This window comes from Symphalangus syndactylus, chromosome 20, assembly GCF_028878055.3.
Source record: "Symphalangus syndactylus isolate Jambi chromosome 20, NHGRI_mSymSyn1-v2.1_pri, whole genome shotgun sequence".
Taxonomy (NCBI): Eukaryota; Metazoa; Chordata; class Mammalia; order Primates; family Hylobatidae; genus Symphalangus; species Symphalangus syndactylus.
This window is the reverse complement of record NC_072442.2, coordinates 12,059,204-12,077,287: the sequence shown is the minus strand read 5'-3', so window position 1 is coordinate 12,077,287 and position 18,084 is coordinate 12,059,204. Positions and strand designations below refer to the sequence as shown.

Genomic DNA, 18,084 nt, shown 5'->3' with positions numbered 1-18,084 from the left:
TCCTCTATCTTCACACACTTGGGCTTTACCTGCCTCTGCTCACAAATTTGTTTACTTTCCTCACCCATTTTTCTGTCCTTAGATATTGTGGTTTTACTTGTATGTGTTTTTCTGTTTCTTGTTTTCATTATTATTTTGGGATGATTTTCAAGTGGAGATGAGATGAAAAATATTTTTTTTCATCACTTAAAAACCAAAAGGTCAATTTTTTTTCAGCAATACAGATGCTTTATAAATGATACAATGTTACATCTATTATACAAGAAAAAATTACTTAATAGTGACAAGAAGACAAAAAGTGTTACATTCAAACATTACTGGTGGTAGAACAAATATATGTGCAAAATATCTCTGAAAAACAATTTACCAATATGTATCAAAAGTCCAAATCATTTGTGAGGATTTGGCTTAAGAAAGAAAAACAGCTACATTCACAATGTTGATAAATACAGATTTGTAATATCAGCTACTGAGAAACCATGAAAATTCACAATAGTAGAAAGGCTTAATATTATAGTACAACAACTAAGTGGTACATTACGGTGTCTTTAATAAGAATAGAGTTGACCCCTGAACAACATAGGCTTGAACTACACAGGTTCACTTATACATCAAGTTTTTTCAACCAAATGCATAAAAAATACAGTATTCGTGGGTTGGAAAAGCCACATATGTGGAGGGTAAACTTTTACTATATGTGGGTTCTGCAAGGCTGTCTATGAGATTTGAGTATGGCTGGATTTGGGTATATGCAGGGGTCTTGGAAACAATTCCCCTCCCATACCAAGGGATGACTCTAATTAGGTAGCATCATAAAAATATTTACTATATTATATTAGCTGAAAAAGGATTAGAATTAATCTCACAGTAGTGAAATTAGAACTTCCATATTTTGTACTGTTTCTTTTGTTATTACTAAAGCAATGTTTATGCAATAAACAAAAAATAAAAAAATATGACAGAATGGTGATATTTTATAGCTGAAAGGTCCTAATGAAATTCTTCTTTCTGCTGACCCTGCCAGGTCAGTAATTCCAGCTAAGTTCTTGGGGTACTGACTAAGGAACTTGAAACGGATGTAGTTCTACTTTTCATTCTCTCCTTCTAAAGAACAAACACTCTTAATGAAAATGTGTCACAATAACTCTTGAATGATGATTCAGTGATAATACAACACAATAAACCTAATATTACCTCCAAAAGACACTGTCCCTTTTGAGTCTGCTTGTACTTGCTGTCTCAGGGCTTGGTGTTGTTCGTTTGTGGGCTGAATACCAAGATAATTTAGAGCCTGGAAGATGAAGGACTTATGAAAAGCAATTTTTCAAATCTCCAAAGAATAAAACTTTTCACTACAAACTTTACAACCCAGGGAAAATAATCAATACCAGAAACAGTTGACCAGGATTAAACACCCAAGGGAAGTCAGCTATTTATCGATTAAGTGCCTATTAAAGATTAGCTTCCTGATTTTACTACTACCTCATTTTTTCCCCAAGACTAGCACTTTGGCTAATACCAAATTTATGACATTGTCCTAGAACCAAAAATCAAACTATTTCTTAGTTTATATGATTTGGCACAAGTAAAATGGCAAAAGAATCCTACTACATCAGATTTACAAGTGACACTCTAAAACATGAATTATATTTGGTTAACATCTTGTCTGTGAGAGCAGAACTGAAGTTGATAGGAATTAAGTTCAACATAAAATCTTCTAATTTTTGGCTTGTTAGGGGCAGGCTTACACAAATAGTAAACCAAAAAGCTTTCTCTGCCACTTACTTATCTCTTTCATCAGGCTCTTCCCCTTAAGGGAAGAGCTTTCTCCTTTTGGTATCCATTAGTGATTAAAAATTCAGAGACTGTTAATTGTATTCCAATGTCCATTCTCTCCTTGCTCCTTAGTAACTGAACCAACCACAATTTTCGGCTGAAAACACTGCCACGCAGCTAAAAGACATTTCCCAGCCCCTTGTACATCTCCATGCAGCTATGCAACTAACTAGGTACTAGCCAATGAGATACAAGGGGAAGTGCCATAGTGTACTACTAGGAAGTCTCCTTTCAAAAGTTGGGGTAAGCACTTCTTGTCCATGCGGATTAGTAAGGGAGAAAGAAAGAGAAAGAAAAAAGATGAAAGGAAGGAAGGAAAGAAAGAGGGACTGATGGAATTTGAGCAGTTCTTTTGGTTCATGTGGTACCTCAGTGAACATGGTGGAACAGAAAGATAATTGGAACATGGTCCCTGACACTCTGAAACCTCCATGGCAGCCCTGGATTACCTTCTTTCAGATTTCTTTTTGGTGTGAAAGAAATTTCTAAAGGAAATCACTGTTATTTTGAGTTCACCAGTTATATATAGCAAAATCTAATCTTAACTAATGCAAAGGGACTAATTGGATATCCTATTATTGGATATGGCAAGAGCATATATAGTGTCGATCACATCAAAACTAAAATGTAGGCAAAGTTTAATATTGGTAATTATCCCTTACATATTTCTTCCTCCTTTAGAATCTTGTTCAATCATTTAGTATTTCATTCATCAAATAATTTATTTGGTGCCTACTATTTGTCAGCCACTAAACTATGCATAGGTGATAGATAAATGAAATATAGTTTCTCACCCCAAAGAGTTTATGACTTTTGAGTCTCTAGGGTGAGAACAACTGTAAAGAAATAAGTAAAACATGTAATTTAATAGAAGTATGTATAGGGTATATTAACACACAAAGCAACTGGTTAATTTGTAAGTGAGCAATTTGGGAACAATGAAAGAAGAATGGAGAAAGAATATCAGGAAAGATTCTTTCAAAACTGATTCTTAAGCTTAGTCTAGCATCATCTGCTTATCTTGTATAGTAGTCTATTTGCATTGTATAACATGGCATAATGATTTTTAACTTCTGTATTTTTTTCTCTTTAGTTATAAAAATGTTTCAAATATAAACACAAAAAAGAATAATATAAATAACACCCATATACTCACTATCATCAATTACTCATTGATATGTACTTAAAATTTATGTATATATTTTCAATAAATAAAACTATATATTTGGTTAAAAGTTTTTATAAATTGTTCCTCAGCAGGAACTACTATCCTAAGTATTCTTCCTAGTCTTAATTTAATGACATTTACTACATAAGCAAGTATTCCCTAATAATATGTACTCTTATTTTGTGCATTTAAGGTTTTACATCAAGATCATAATCTTAAAGAGTAACTCTACAAATTATTTTTATTTTTCTCAATTTTATGATTTCATAATTGCTCAATATTGTCTGCAAAACTAGTTCACTTATTTTAACTGTGAATAGTCATCTGTTGTATAAATTTATTGTAATTTATTATCCATTCCCTGATTAACAGGCTTTTATAACTACTCCAATCTGCTTTTTCTTTTTTCATTACAGAACATTATACATGTCTCTTTGTAAAAACGTGTGAAAATTTCTCTACACTGTATCCCTAGAAAAGGAAGTGCTAAGCCATAGGGGACACATGGTCAATTTTATTAGATATTGTTGAATTGTTCTCCAAACTGGCTTCGTCAATTTAGGCACACCAGTAGTGAATAAGCATTTCTATTTTTCTACATTTTTTTTTTGAGATTTAACAGCATCTGCTGTTTCCACCCTTTTATTTTGTCAATGTTGTATTTGAAATAGTATGCTGTTTGTTAATTTGAATTCCCCTAGTTACAAGTACAATTAAACATTGTTGACATGTTTATTAGCAATGTTTTTGACTTATAAATTATTTAAAATATGTTTTAAATTTTCATACATGAGGTTTTAAGAAGCATCTTTACTGATTTTGAATTTGGTCTCTGTCTTCCAGCTGTGACAACCAAGAATGTCTCCAGACATTGCCAAATGTCCCAAGAAGAAAAACAGCAGCCCTGCCCTTGAGAACCATTGCTCCAAAGACAATTGCTGTATTAACAATTGGTATCTAATTTTTCAGGTTTTTTTCTATGAATACAGTACCTATAAATTTATATAAATTGTGGATTTTTTGCAAAAATTGTCACACTATATAATATATAGTGTTAATAATTATCAATATATTATTCCTTTCTATTGTATACATTTTACAAATATTGCATGCTTTTTAAAATTGTTATGTTTGTACACTGTCTGAAATGAACTTTTTTTAAAGCATTCTTCTGATAATCATTTAGATTATACATAATTTTTCACTATTGAACACAATGCTACAAAGTGCTAGTGCTCTTTGCTTTATGCCAATGACTTCAGCAGCTGTAAGAATTACCTGGATTTTTAAAAAAATTATAAAATATTAATACAGAAGTTATAAAACATACTATAATAAAGTAATAGCTATCTACTATCTTGCTTCATTAAAGCTTAGCACTCATCTGTATTTACTTCAGTTTTTGAATGTAACCAAAACATTATAAAAACCCGTTTTGAACTTATTCCCAGAGGTAAGACTTATCATATATTTGATTTACTATTCCCATGAATTTTTTATTATATAATATTTGGTATATACTAAAAGCATATATGTAAAAAAACATGAGTTTTAAAGTAGGACAATAAAACACCTATGAATCCACTTAAGCAGCATAAAACTGAATACTGTTGGATTCATATCACAATATGGATATGGTATTTCACCAGAGGTAACCATACTAATGAATTCTGAACTATTGATTTCTTATCATTCTTGATCTGTTTATTTTAAAATGGTTTTATCACATACATATGTATTCCTAACATGTTATTTTGTTTTACTGGTTTTTTAGCTTCATAAAAATGCTACAGATAGTTTTCTAAAACTTGCTTTTTTCACTCTACAGTAAGGCTTACTACATATTTCAAATCAGAAAGTGTGAGTTCAACTTTTTTCTTTTTTTATTAATTTTTTATTTCAATAGCTTTTGGGATACAAGTAGTTTTTGATGACATAGATGAATTGTATTAATGGTGAAGTCTGAGATTTTAGTTTACCTGTTTACCCGAGTAGTGTTCACTGTACTCAATATGTAGTTTTTTATCCCTTGCCCCACACACCATCCCCCTTCTGAGTCTCCAGAGTCCATTATTTCACTTCCTTTATGCTTGCCTTATGATACTCAGGGGACGTACTCTGGTATCTTGGGCGATAGGAAGGGCCATAGGGTTCCCACAAGTTTCTGTCCTTTGTGTTAAGCTACCAGAGTGGGTGGAGGGGCAAAGTCAGGTGGGAGCTGGGTCACGCAAGTCCGTGCTCTGACTCCACCTGAGGGACAAGCGGTGGCCTCTGTGGGGTTTGGGGAGTGGTTCTGTGGCCACTGGCAGTAATGTTCTAGGTAGGAGCATAGGTGCCTCTGCTGCACAGAAGTTCACACAGGGAGTAGGGAGTAGCAGGTGGCAATAAGCCTCACCCAGCTCCCATGCACTTGGCAATGCAGGTCTCTCACTTGCAGTGTTGGCTAGCAGCAGCTAGCTAAATTTCAGCTAGCTAAAATCAAAACTGCTCCAGGTCGTAAGCCTTTCACAGAGAGATGGGAACCCTAGGCTTTCAGGCCACACCCTTTCCAGTCTACTTGCAAAGCCAGGGTGCCCAAGCTCCTCTGTCTGAGGCCACAGCATACTTCCCACTTGCCCCCTGGTTCTCGACAAGGGAGTTCATCTGCATTTGAGATTATATTCTGAATTTCAGTTGGGAGCTTCTCTCAACCTGCAACCGCTGCCTGGGTTAGTTGGCCGACTTCCACAAAGTCCCCTGTAATGTAGAATCAGGAATGGCTTCCTTCGGTCCATAGGCTGCAAATGCATGCTATGCTCTTCCCACTGCCCCCTATATGAGTTCCAGTGCTGGGAAGGGTTAATGCCTTCCCCTGTGAGCTACGCTGCCAGGTTCCCCAGTGGGGGTGTGTATCTCTACCCATCTTACACTCTTGGGACTTAGTTTTCTGGCTGGCTCATAGTGTAGGCTGCAGCCTGCTGCTTCTTTCAAAGGGTTTCGGGGTTTTATTCCATTTTCCTGTTAAGTTCCTATGTTGCTTCTTGGGAAAAGGTTCACAGTGTGAATATCTATACACTATTTTGTCTTTCCAAGGAGGACAGGCATGCTAATACCGCTCTAATCTACCATCTTGGGGGAAAAAAAAAAAAAAAAACTTTTTTCTTTTTCATGACTGTTTCAGCTATTTTGGGTCTTTTCCATTTCCATACAAATGGATCCTTCTTTTACGGTCACCTTATCCATTTGTGAAAAATAGCCAACTGATATTTTGAAAGATTGCATTAAATCTGTATACCGACATGGGGAGTATTGCCATCTTAATAATTGCTTAAAGTATTGCTCATAGATTCATGAGCACAACATGTCTTTCCATTTATTTAGATCTTCTTTAATTTCTTTCAATGATGGTTTGTAGTTTTAAGGATATAAGTCTTGCACTTCTTTTGTTAAATTTATTCCTAAATATTTTATTCTTTTAGATGATATTGTAAAAGATTGTCTACTGTGCATTGTTAGTGTATAGAAATACAATTGCTTCTTATATATAATCTTGTATACTGTAAACTTGCTGAACTCATTTTTAGGCCTAATAATATTGTGGTAGATTCCTTAGGACTTCTTATATACAAGATCACATCATCTGGGAATAGAGATAGTTTTAATTCTTCCTGCAATCTGGATGCCTTTTATTTCTTTTTCTTGTCTAATTATCCTGGCTAGAACCTCCAGCGCAATATAAAATAGAAGTGGCAAAGCAGACATCCTTGTCTTATCCCTGATGTTAGGAAGGAACCATCCAATTTTCTCCCATTAAGTAATTAAATCTTAAAGTATGGCGCTATTCTGTTAGAAAAAGGTAATTTAACACCACTGATAATTCCCTTTACCCAGTAGATTTCCTTACAGGGGATTTAAATCTTAATTACCATACAAAGGTCCAACCAGACCTACGAGGAACTCCCTTCAGGACGAAAGAAAGACGGTTCCTTCCAGGTGATTGAGGAAAAAAACCACATGGGTATTCAGTAATTGATAGGGAGGATCTTGTGGAAGCAGAGTTAGAAAAATTGCCTAATAATTGGTGTCCTCAAACGTGAGAGCTGTTTGCACTCAGCCAAGCTTTAAAGTACTTACAGAATCAAAAAGACTATCTCAATCCTGACTCCAAAGGTTACCTACGCCCTCCTGAAACGAATTTGCATAAGAACTATTTATGGGAATGCATCCTGATGGGGCAGCTGGGTTGTTATGAAATACTCAGGAACCCAGCCCAGCTCTAGGACTCACCCCTGAGCACAAAGGCAACGTTGGGCACGCTGGTAAAGGACTAGAATCCAGCAGCCTGGACCCCTTTCTTTGTGGTCTAGAAAGGGGAGAAAACAGGTGCAGGACTACTACATCGGTGAGCATAACTAAACCGATAAACAGAGGTCCATGGGTGGTGACGCACCCTGGAAAGGAATAAGCATTAAGACCATAAAGGACACTCTAGGACTAATGCTCATTGGAAAATGAGTAGGGGTGCTGGCATCCCTATGTTCTTTTTTTCAGAAGAGAAACTTTCTCTCCAAGGCAAAAACGCCCCTAAGATGTATTCTGGAGAACTGGGACCAATTTGACCCTCAGACGCTACGACTTACATTCTTCTGCAGTACCGCCTGGCCATGATATCCTCTTCAAGGGGGAGAAACCTGGCCTCCTGAGGGAAGTATAAATTATAACACCATCTTACAGCTAGACCTCTTTTGTAGAAAAGAAGGCAAATTGAGTGAAGTGCCATATGTACAAACTTTCTTTTCATTAAGAGACAACTCGCAATTATGTAAAAAGTGTGATTTATGCCCTATGGGAAGACCTCAGAGTCTACCTCCCTACCCCAGCGTCCCCCCGACTCCTTCCCCAACTAATAAGGACCTCCCTTCAACCCAAATGGTACAAAAGGAGATAGACAAAGGGGTAAACAATGAACCAAAGAGTGCCAATATTCCCCGATTATGCCCACTCCAAGCAGTGGGAGGAGGAGAATTTGGTCCAGCCAGAGTGCATGTACCTTTTTCTCTCTCAGACTTAATAGACCTAGGTAAATTCTCATATAACCCTGATGGCTATACTGATGCTTTACAAGGGTTAGGACAATCCTTTGATCTGACATGGAGAGATATAATGTTACTGCTAAATCAGACACTAACCCCAAATGAGAGAAGTGCTGCCATAACTGCAGCCCGAGAGTTTGGCAATCTCTGGTATCTCAGTTAGGTCAATGATAGGATGACAACAGAGGAAAGAGAACGATTCCCCACAGGCCAGCAGGCAGTTCCCAGTGTACACCCTCATTGGGACACAGAATCAGAACATGGAGATTGGTGCCACAGACATTTGCTAACTTGCGTGCTAGAAGGACTAAGGAAAACTAGGAAGAAGCCTATGAATTATTCACTGATGTCCACTATAACACAGGGAAAGGAAGAAAATCCTACCGCCTTTCTGGAGAGACTAAGGGAGGCATTGAGAAAGCACACCTCTCTGTCACCTGACTCTATTGAAAGCCAACTAATCTTAAAGGATAAATTTATCACTCGGTCAGCTGCAGACATTAGAAAAAATTTCAAAGTCCACCTTAGGCCCAGAGCAAAACCTAGAAACCCTATTGAACTTGGCAACTTTGGTTTTTTATAATAGAGATCAGGAGGAGGAGGCAGAACAGGACAAACAGGATAAAAAAAAAAGGCCACCGCTTTAGTCATGGCCCTCAGGCAACCGGACTTTGGAGACTCTGGAAAAGGGAATAGCTGGGCAAATTGAATGCCTAACAGGGTTTGCTTCCAGTGTGGCCTACGAGGACACTTTAAAAAAGATTGTCCAAGTAGAAATAAGCTGCCCCCTTGTCCATACCCCTTATGTCAAGAGAATCCCTGGAAGGCCAATTGCCCCAGGGGATGAAGGTCCTCTGAGTTAGAAGCCACTAACTAGATGGATCCAGCAGCAGCACTGAAGGTGCCCAGGGAGTGCTAGCCCATGCCATTACCTTCACAGAGCCCTGGGTATGCTTGACCATTAAGGGCCAGGAGGTTAACTGTCTCCTGGACACTGGTGTGGCCTTCTCAGTCTTACTCTTGTGTCCCGGACAACTGTCCTCCAGATCTGTCACTATCCGAGGGGTCCTAGGACAGCCAGTCACTAGATACTTCTCCCAGCCACTAAGTTGTAACTAGGGAACTTTACTCTTTTCACATGCTTTTCTAATTATGCCTGAAAGCCCCACTCCCTTGTTAGGGAGAGACATTCTAGCAAAAGCAGGGGCCATTATACACCTGAACATAGGAGAAGGAACACCCATTTGTTGTCCCCTGCTTGAGGAAGGAATTAATCCTGAAGTCTGGGCAACAGGAGGACAATATGGATGAGCAAAGAATGCCTGTCCTATTCAAATTAAACTAAAGGATTCTGCCTCCCTTCCCCCAAAGGCAGTACCCCCTTAGAACCAAGGCCCAACAAGGACTCAAAAAAATTAAGGACCTAAAAGCCCAAGGTCTAGTAAAACCATGCAATAGCCCTGCAATATTCAAATTTTAGGAGCACAGAAACCCAATGGACAGTGGAGGTTAGTGCAAGATCTCAGGATTATCAATGAGGCCGTTGTCCCTCTATACCTACCGGTACCTAACCCTTATACTCTGCTTTCCCAAATACCAGAGGAAGCAGAGTGGTTTACAGTCCTGGACCTTAAGGATGCCTTTTTCTGCATCCCTGTACATCCTGACTCTCAATTCTTGTTTGCCTTTGAAGATCCTTCGAACCCAATGTCTCAATTCACCTGGACAGTTTTACCCCAAGGGTTCAGGGATAGCCCCCATCTATTTGGCCAGGCATTAGCCCAAGACTCAAGCCAGTTATCATACCTGGACACTCTTGTCCTTCAGTACATGGATGATTTACTTTTAGCTGCCTGTTCAGAAACCTTGTGCCATCAAGCCACCCAAGTGCTCTTAAATTTCCTCGCCACCTGTGGCTACAAGGTTTCCAAACAGAAGGCTCAGCTCTGCTCACAGCAGGTTAAATACTTAGGGCTAAAATTATCCAAAGGCACCAAGGCTGTCGGTGAGGAATGTATCCAGCCTATACTGGCTTATCCTCATCTCAAAACCCTAAAGCAACTAAGAGCGTTCCTTGGCATAACAGGCTTCTGCCAAATATGGATTCCCAGGTATAGCAAAATAGCCAGGCCATTATATACAGTAATTAAGGAAACTCAGAAAGGCAATACCCATTTAGTAAGATGGATACCTGAAGCAAAAGTGGCTTTCCAGGTCCTAAAGAAGGCCTTAACCCAAGTCCCACTGTTAAGCTTGCCAACGGGGCAAGACTTTTCTTTATATGTCACAGAAAAAACAGAAATAGCTCTGGAAGTCCTTACACAGGTCCAAGGGACAAGCTTGCAACCCATGGCATACCTGAGTAAGGAAATTGATGTAGTGGCAAAGGGTTGGCCTCATTGTTTATGCGTAGTGGCGGCAGTAGCAGTCTTAGTATCTGAAGCAGTTAAAATAATACAGAGAAGAGATCTTACTGTGCGGACATCTCATGATGTGAACAACATACTCACTGCTAAAGGAGACTTGTGGCTATCAGACAACCGTTTACTTAAATATCAGGCTCTATTACTTGAAAGGCCAGTGCTGCAACTGTGCACTTGTGCAACTCTTAACCCAGCCACATTTCTTCCAGACAATGAAGATAGAACATAACTGTCAACAAATAATTTCTCAAACCTACACCATTCGAGGGGACCTTCTAGAGGTTCCCTTGACTGATCCCGACCTCAACTTGTATACTGATGGAAGTTCCTTTGTAGAAAAAGGACTTCAAAAAGCGGGGTATGCAGTGGTCAGTGATAATGGAATACTTGAAAGTAATCCCCTCACTCCAGGAACTAGTGCTTAGCTGGCAGAACTAATAGCCCTCACTGGGGCACTAGAATTAGGAGAAGGAAAAAGGGTAAATATACATACAGACTCTGAGTATGCTTACCTAGTCCTCCATGCCCATGAGGCAATATGGAGAGAAAGGGAATTCCTAACTTCTGAGGGAACACCTATCACACATCAGGAAGCCATTAGGAGATTATTACTGGCAGTACAGAAACCTAAAGAGGTGGCAGTCTTACACTGCTGGGGTCATCAGAAAGGAAAGGAAAGGGAAATAGAAGGGAACTGCCAAGCAGATATTGAAGCAAAAAGAGTTGCAAGGCAGGACTCTCCATTAGAAATGCTTATAGAAGGAACCCTACTATGGGGTAATCCCCTCCGGGAAACGAAGCCCCAGTACTCAGAAGAAGAAATAGAATGGGGAACCTCATGAGGACACAGTTTCCTCCCCTCAGGATGGCTAGCCACCAAAGAAGGAAAAGTACTTTTGCCTGCAGCTAACCAATGGAAAGCTAACCAATGGCTCACTGTGAAGTGTGCCAAAGAAATAATCCCCTGCACTGCAGGCTATACATTTCAATCCCTGTATCTTTAACCTCCTTGTTAAGTTTGTCTCTTCCAGAATCGAAGCTGTAAAACTATAAATAGTTCTTCAAATGGAGCACCTGATGCAGTCCATGACTAAGATCTACCACGGACCCCTGGACCAGCCTGCTAGCCCATGCTCTGATGTTAATGACATCGAAGGCACCCCTCCTGAGGAAATCTCAACTGCACAAACCCTACTACACCCCAATTCAGCAGGAAGCAGTTAGAGCGGTCGTCAGCCAACCTCCCCAATGGCACTTGCATTTTTCTGTTGAGAGGGGGGACTGAGAGACAGGATTAGCTGGATTTCCTAGGCTGACTAAGAATCCCTAAGCCTAGCTGGGAAGGTGACCGCATTCACTTTTAAACACAGGGCTTGCAACTTACCTCACACCCGACCAATCAGGTAGTAAAGAGAGCTCACTAAAATGCTAATTAGGCAAAAACAGGAGGTAAAGAAATAGCCAATAATTTATTGCCCGAGAGTACAGCGGGAAAGACAATGATCGGGATATAAACCCACGCATTCGAGCCACCAATGGCTACCCTCTTTGGGTCCCCTCCCTTTGTTATGGGAGCTCTATTAAATCTTGCAACTGCAAAAAAATAAAAAAATAAACAAAAATAAACAAACTCTTTGATCCCACAATACTTAAATTAACTGAAAAATTTTAAAAAATACAGAAATGACGAACTCAAAATTTCCCCTCTTTTGGGGAGAGGTACATATGATAAAGAAGAAATACATTTGCAATGTCCAAGGTTCTGATTCTTAACTTGGGTGATGGGTAAATGTGTGTTTTATTATTCTTTAAACTGTATGTGTATAATACATACATTCTTGTACATTAATGTTTTAATATAAAGAAATAAAAAACAATTTTATAAAAATAATGCAAATAAAGTGTCTATCACAGAAGGTGCTCAATATATAGTAATTCTTACATTAATAATAAAATTACACAATGCAATTAACTACAGTGTACATTGATCTAGAGCTAAGCTTAGTAATAAATGAAAGTTTTGTTGAAAGTAAAATTCACACTAGATGAATATGGCATGTCATGTTAGGTAAGCTCTTAAATTTAAGTTGGAAGTAACATGTTTTATCAAAAAGTAGGTCTCATACGTAAGCAGAGTATGTATGGGGGAAAAAAGTAAAATAAAGAGTTGGTTCTAATAATTTATTAAATGACTAAGGTCATCTTTTAACCTGAAGCAAAAATAAAAGTTTGTTAATTAGACAAATAAATGTACTGAAGTTTTTCTAATGTCTGAATGATGAATTTTAAAAATTACTTTGTTACAATATTAGTCACATACCTTTCAGCCTAATACAAAGAACATTTCATTAACTATAATGAGACATTGGGTATGCCATTGCTCTCTACAGTTTTCTTGAAATGTTACAGAAATGGCAAGAGATAAAAGTAAATATCAGCAAAATGGCATCCATATCCCAAAGCATCTTCCATAGGTATAAATACACAGATAATGCAGACGTACGATATTTGGATTTCAAGCCAAGCAATAAATTGTATCCCTATTTGCTAAGTTTATAATGCATATTTATAAGTTTAATATTAGGATCAAATGAGACATATACTATTCATAATTTGAAGAAATATATCACTACAAATGACTGCTGAAATAACATTAAAATATCTGTATATTAAATCATTCTCAGAGTATTCATAGAAAGAGGCAAATGTAAATCCATTTTACAGACAAGGAATTAAGAAATAACTAGTTCAGTGTTATAAATTTCTCTACTTAAACCAACAAAATATAAAAGAATTCATGACAATGCCACATGTATATATACATATGTCTGAACACATATATGTTTGTATGTGTGTATATATATATATATGACATTGTCTTGACAGGTAATTTCCTTAATTAAATTCTAACCTCTCTGCTTTCCTTAAAAATTGTACTGGGTAGGCTAATTACTTAATAAATTCATAATTAGTAAACATCCTTTCCTTGTGAAATTTTATTAAAACACCAATTTTCGAGCTGCCACATGTAATGTTTATAGAAGATTAAAAAATATACTATTTTATTTTATTTTATTTTAAATACCTGATCACATTGGCCTTATTTATTACTGAATAGGAATATGTTAAAACATAATGGACAACAAAGTTGAATCTGTCTACAAAGTAGCAACCAAAAGAGAAGGAGCTAGTTCAAGCTGAGGTGATACTGATATTATGACATTAATATCAGTATGTGCAAAACAAGTAATAGCTTTTACTTGTTTTGTATTGCATCAGTAATGCAAAACAAGAAGAGTAGCTCAATAAATAATTTGGGTGGACAGATGCTAATGTAGATTTCACGAAAAAAGTTATTAAGAGAAATATAATTTCAAACTGAAAAAAAAGAATGCTCTACTAAATAAAATTAACAAGCCTATCTTGATTAAGAGCAGAGGCTGAATTTATATCACATGTGGGTTTCTTTGATGTAAAACTGGCATTTTACTTTTCCACAAAAATAATTTGTTTAGGCTTAAAGGGGAACCAAAACTGGAATTCGGATTTAATGGCCAAGCAACTCATATTTCTCAGAATACAAATTTCGATTTTCATACCTCTAAGAATATTAATCAGATTAAAAATAATATCATGTGCTAGAAAAATTTAAACTAAGTAAAATAACAAAGTCTGTCAGGTAAAGCAGTTAGCTGGATAAATTTCTCCTTATCCAGAAAAATGGTATTAAATCTTGGATGTTCAGAAATGGATACTAAATCAATATCATTGAATAATTATTCATTTTTAGATATGTAATTGTCATGCTTTTAAACTTCAAACACTCTATTTTTGAAAATATTACTATTAATTGATTGCAGACCAAGTGTTAGCCAGAACTTACATTTTAGCCACAAACATAAACACATATTACAAAAGATACTCAGGATTTTGAAAGTATAAAGGAGACATCTCAAGTATCTAATTAATTGGAAAATTTTATGCAGCACAAAGCAGCTATTTAAATACTAATAGGTACTACAGGGTCTGTGGTGAAGACACTCTTAATTTCACTGATAAAACAAGATATAGAAAAGATTATAGTGTACAAAAAGATTATAGTGTACCAAAAAGTGAAGGTAAGTGCTACTAATGTGCAAAAGAAGGCAATGTTGGTCTGAACTATAATAGTTAGCAAAGTCTGAATGAAGGAGATGGAATTGAATGACAAAATCCAGGACATGCTGCCTCAAAGTATGGCACTTTGGTGTTCAAGAAAACAGCAGAAGCAGGAAGGTCTTTCTTACCTTCTCTCACCTTTTCTCCCCTGAAGTGGGCCAAAAAACCCAGCTGATCCTTCCCTAAAAGTAGATTAAAAGACCCTCATTCCAGAGAGGTCCTCCCTATACCCAGAGGAAAGGAAATATCTTCAACTCTGAAGACACAGAGATGTTAAGAATCTGAACAAACAGGCCTTGCTATGCTCCCCCCCCAGTTTATTACCATTAGATTACACCCTTTTGTGCTCCAATTACACTTCTGTATGACTGTTCATAAAAATACAGTTTTCCCTGTTTCTTTGGGTTTTCATTTCTGAAGGTTCTCATGTCATGTGAAACATACATTAAATAAATCTGCATGCTATTTTCTTGTTAATCTGTCTTTTGTTTGGTGTCTTAGCCATGAATCTACCAGTGGGTGAAAAATCTTTTCTCCCCTATGTGAGTTAGAATTTAGATAAAATTCAAATTGGCAATGAGAAAGGACTATCATAGGACCAAGCAAAGGTGTGGATATGGGAATAAACAGATTGTGTGCTTTATTTTAGCTATGCATTTTTATACTCTTCGTAACATGTAAAAATGCTTTATCCTCAAAAACTGACTGGAAGGTAGAGGTTGTGGTCTTTCAGCAGTATATCCATTTTACATCAAAAAAAAAAAAAGTGGCCTATTTTTCCCTTCAGATCCCTGGTAACCTGATAAGAAATGCTTTCGAGTGCTTTTCTGCCTTTACTTTTTCCTTTTTAATCATCTTAAGTTTCTTTTACGTGACAGTCTCAATGTTCCACTTTCCCCAGGACTATTTTTCAGTGCTTTAGTATATTGCCACCATCTTTCTATATTTAGTGGACATCTGACTATTTTGTTCTTTAAAATTTTATTTCCTTTTACTTAAAAAAAATTGAATAATGGACTATTACTTGATTGCATTTATTGCCATTATGAAGCCTCATCTACTTTGCCATAATTTGTTACATCTTTCCATTTATTCTAGACTGTAAAAATCACATTTGTCTTATTCTCAGAGGAGAAAACTGTTTGATCCAAATGCCAATTTAGTTATGAAAGATTTTATTTCTATTTTGTACTAGTGAACCACCATGAACTACCAAATTCAAATGTGAATTAAATAATTTAAATCCAAACTGCCATTCATTTAATTGTAAATAAGTAACTTCAAGAAACTAATGACTCCAGTACTTTATCCTCTCAAAGAAGAATACTTCTTTCCTGTTTTTGTCTTATGGAAGAAAAATGAAAATTTAAAGGATTTACCATTTCCAGTTTCTCTGCCTTAAAGCGAACAGAGGGATTTAGGGAGATCTTTTCTTGTAGTCCATAATTTTCAGTCCAGGCAGAAGCAACATCTAAGAGACAACAGGGTGCACATTAATTGGGAACTTAATTGGAATCGAAATTTTCATTTGACAGGATATGTTCTGAGTTCCTGCTGTTCAAAAATAATTCTAGCTAATCAGTTAGCAGCTTTTAGTTTTGTTTCCATAATTTTTTCTTTTTTCTTTCTTTTTTTTGGGACAGAGTCTCACTCTGTTGCCCAGGCTGGAGTGCAGTGGCACGATCTTGGCTCAAGGTCTGCCTCCCAGGTTCAAGTGATTCTCCTGTCTCAGCCTCCCGAGTAGCTGGGACCACAGGTGCATGCCACCATGCCTGGATAATTTTTGTATTTTTAGTTAGAGACAGGGTTTCACTATGTTGGCCAGGCTGGTCTTGAACTCCTGACCTCAGGTGATCTGCCTGCCTCAGCCTCCCAAACTGCCAGGATTACAGGAGTGAGCCACCACACCCGGCCAGTTTTCATAATTTTTTTAAGTCTAAATTTTTTATATAAGCTGGCTTCACTTAAGTCCTAAGGTATAAGAGTAGCCAATTATGCATTGTGAAGTCCCACAGATATATTAACTTAAAAGACAAACATACATCCCACCACTACTACATCACACAATGCCTTAAAAAGATAAAAAGTCTTTTTGTTCAAAGATGTTGGTATTTTTTCAACTGGTAAAAGTGTTTTGTGATGTGTATTCTGAAAGTACTCTGGAAAAAACCATAAATGCAAGTCATTTCAAGTTTGTACATAAAGTATAATATAGATTCTGTACTTTGAGCTAAGAATCTTATTTCTTATTTTAAAGACAGGTTACATTTCAAGTAGCATAAATGAATTTGCAAGAGCTAAAAGTCATACGCTTCTTACCCATTTTCCTACATCTTCTCAACATACCCTGATTATTTAAACGAGCCTTTGTCCCTATTGCATGAATAAAAAAGATGCTACAAAAGACCAGAACTTGAAATACTGTATGTTTTAATATGCCAAAGTTTGTAAAACAAATTCCTGTAATTCATGTTGATCTTACTATCTAAATTGCCACTATTCTAAATACACTTTTAAATGATATTTTACTAGTTCTACATAGAAACAAGAGGAAGAAGAAAAATCTTTGGAAAATGTCACATCTTTATGCAGTGTTTTAATTTTTTAAAATTTCTCAGAGCATCTGTCTCTAAGTACAAAATGATTTGCATTCTCTTAAGAACATAAGAAGTGCATATGAAAATAAATAGTCTTCCTCTAAACCTTTAACACATCCTTAACATTCTATGTAAAATCTTTAATATAGCTTATAGGTGTCAAGATCATAAAAAAAGGAGGCTGACTTTTAGCTTCAAATGGAATTAAACTTTGAAAAAGACTGATTTTAGTATTAAATAGAATTTTTACAATTCTGATAAAAGTAAGTGAATCTCCTTTGTAATCATGATACCTAATTGTTGGCTATGAGATTAAAAATAATATATAGTGTATATATACACACATATACATATATACACATATATATACATGGGTATGCATATATATATATACACACACATATACATATATACACACATACACATATAATTTTTTTATATACATACATATAATTTTTTTCCTCTCCTAAGAGAAATCCTGTGCCAAACCTAAAGTGTAGTATAAAGATCAGCATGGAGTGGAACGATATGGAAGACCAACCAGCAGATAACTTTATTTTTCATCCTTTAAGGTTTGGATATGTGAAGCTTGTCAATGACTTCCAGCTTGGTGTTTGGCCTGCAATTAAGGCACATTAACACTAGGTGGACCCAAGTGAACCTGATTATGGTCTCAAAAACTAAACCTGGGCTTGAATTATTCATTTCAAGTGTTAAGTGATTGGAAGAGTTGCAGAGGGCAGAGCAAGGGGGAGAGAGGAGAATGAGAGAAGGTGAGACAGGAACGCCTACAACATTGACACACTGAGGAATGTGTTCTCACTTACGTT

At 36.7% G+C, this 18,084-nt stretch overlaps 1 protein-coding gene across 6 annotated transcripts in view; it reads right to left on the bottom strand.

Moving 5' to 3' along the window:
* STXBP4 (syntaxin binding protein 4) overlaps nucleotides 1–18,084 on the bottom strand; it is a 227,434-nt gene that overhangs the window by 169,922 nt on the left and 39,428 nt on the right. For 5 of the 6 annotated variants that reach the window (XM_055258752.2, XM_063629921.1, XM_063629919.1 and 2 more), the window contains exons 8-9: nucleotides 16,037–16,128; nucleotides 1,195–1,291 (exon numbers count right to left, since the gene is read on the bottom strand). In XM_055258752.2, the coding sequence (XP_055114727.2) occupies nucleotides 1,195–1,291; nucleotides 16,037–16,128 (189 nt within the window). The remainder of the gene's footprint in view (nucleotides 1–1,194; nucleotides 1,292–16,036; nucleotides 16,129–18,084) is intronic. The other variant, XM_063629923.1, reaches the window with a different exon arrangement.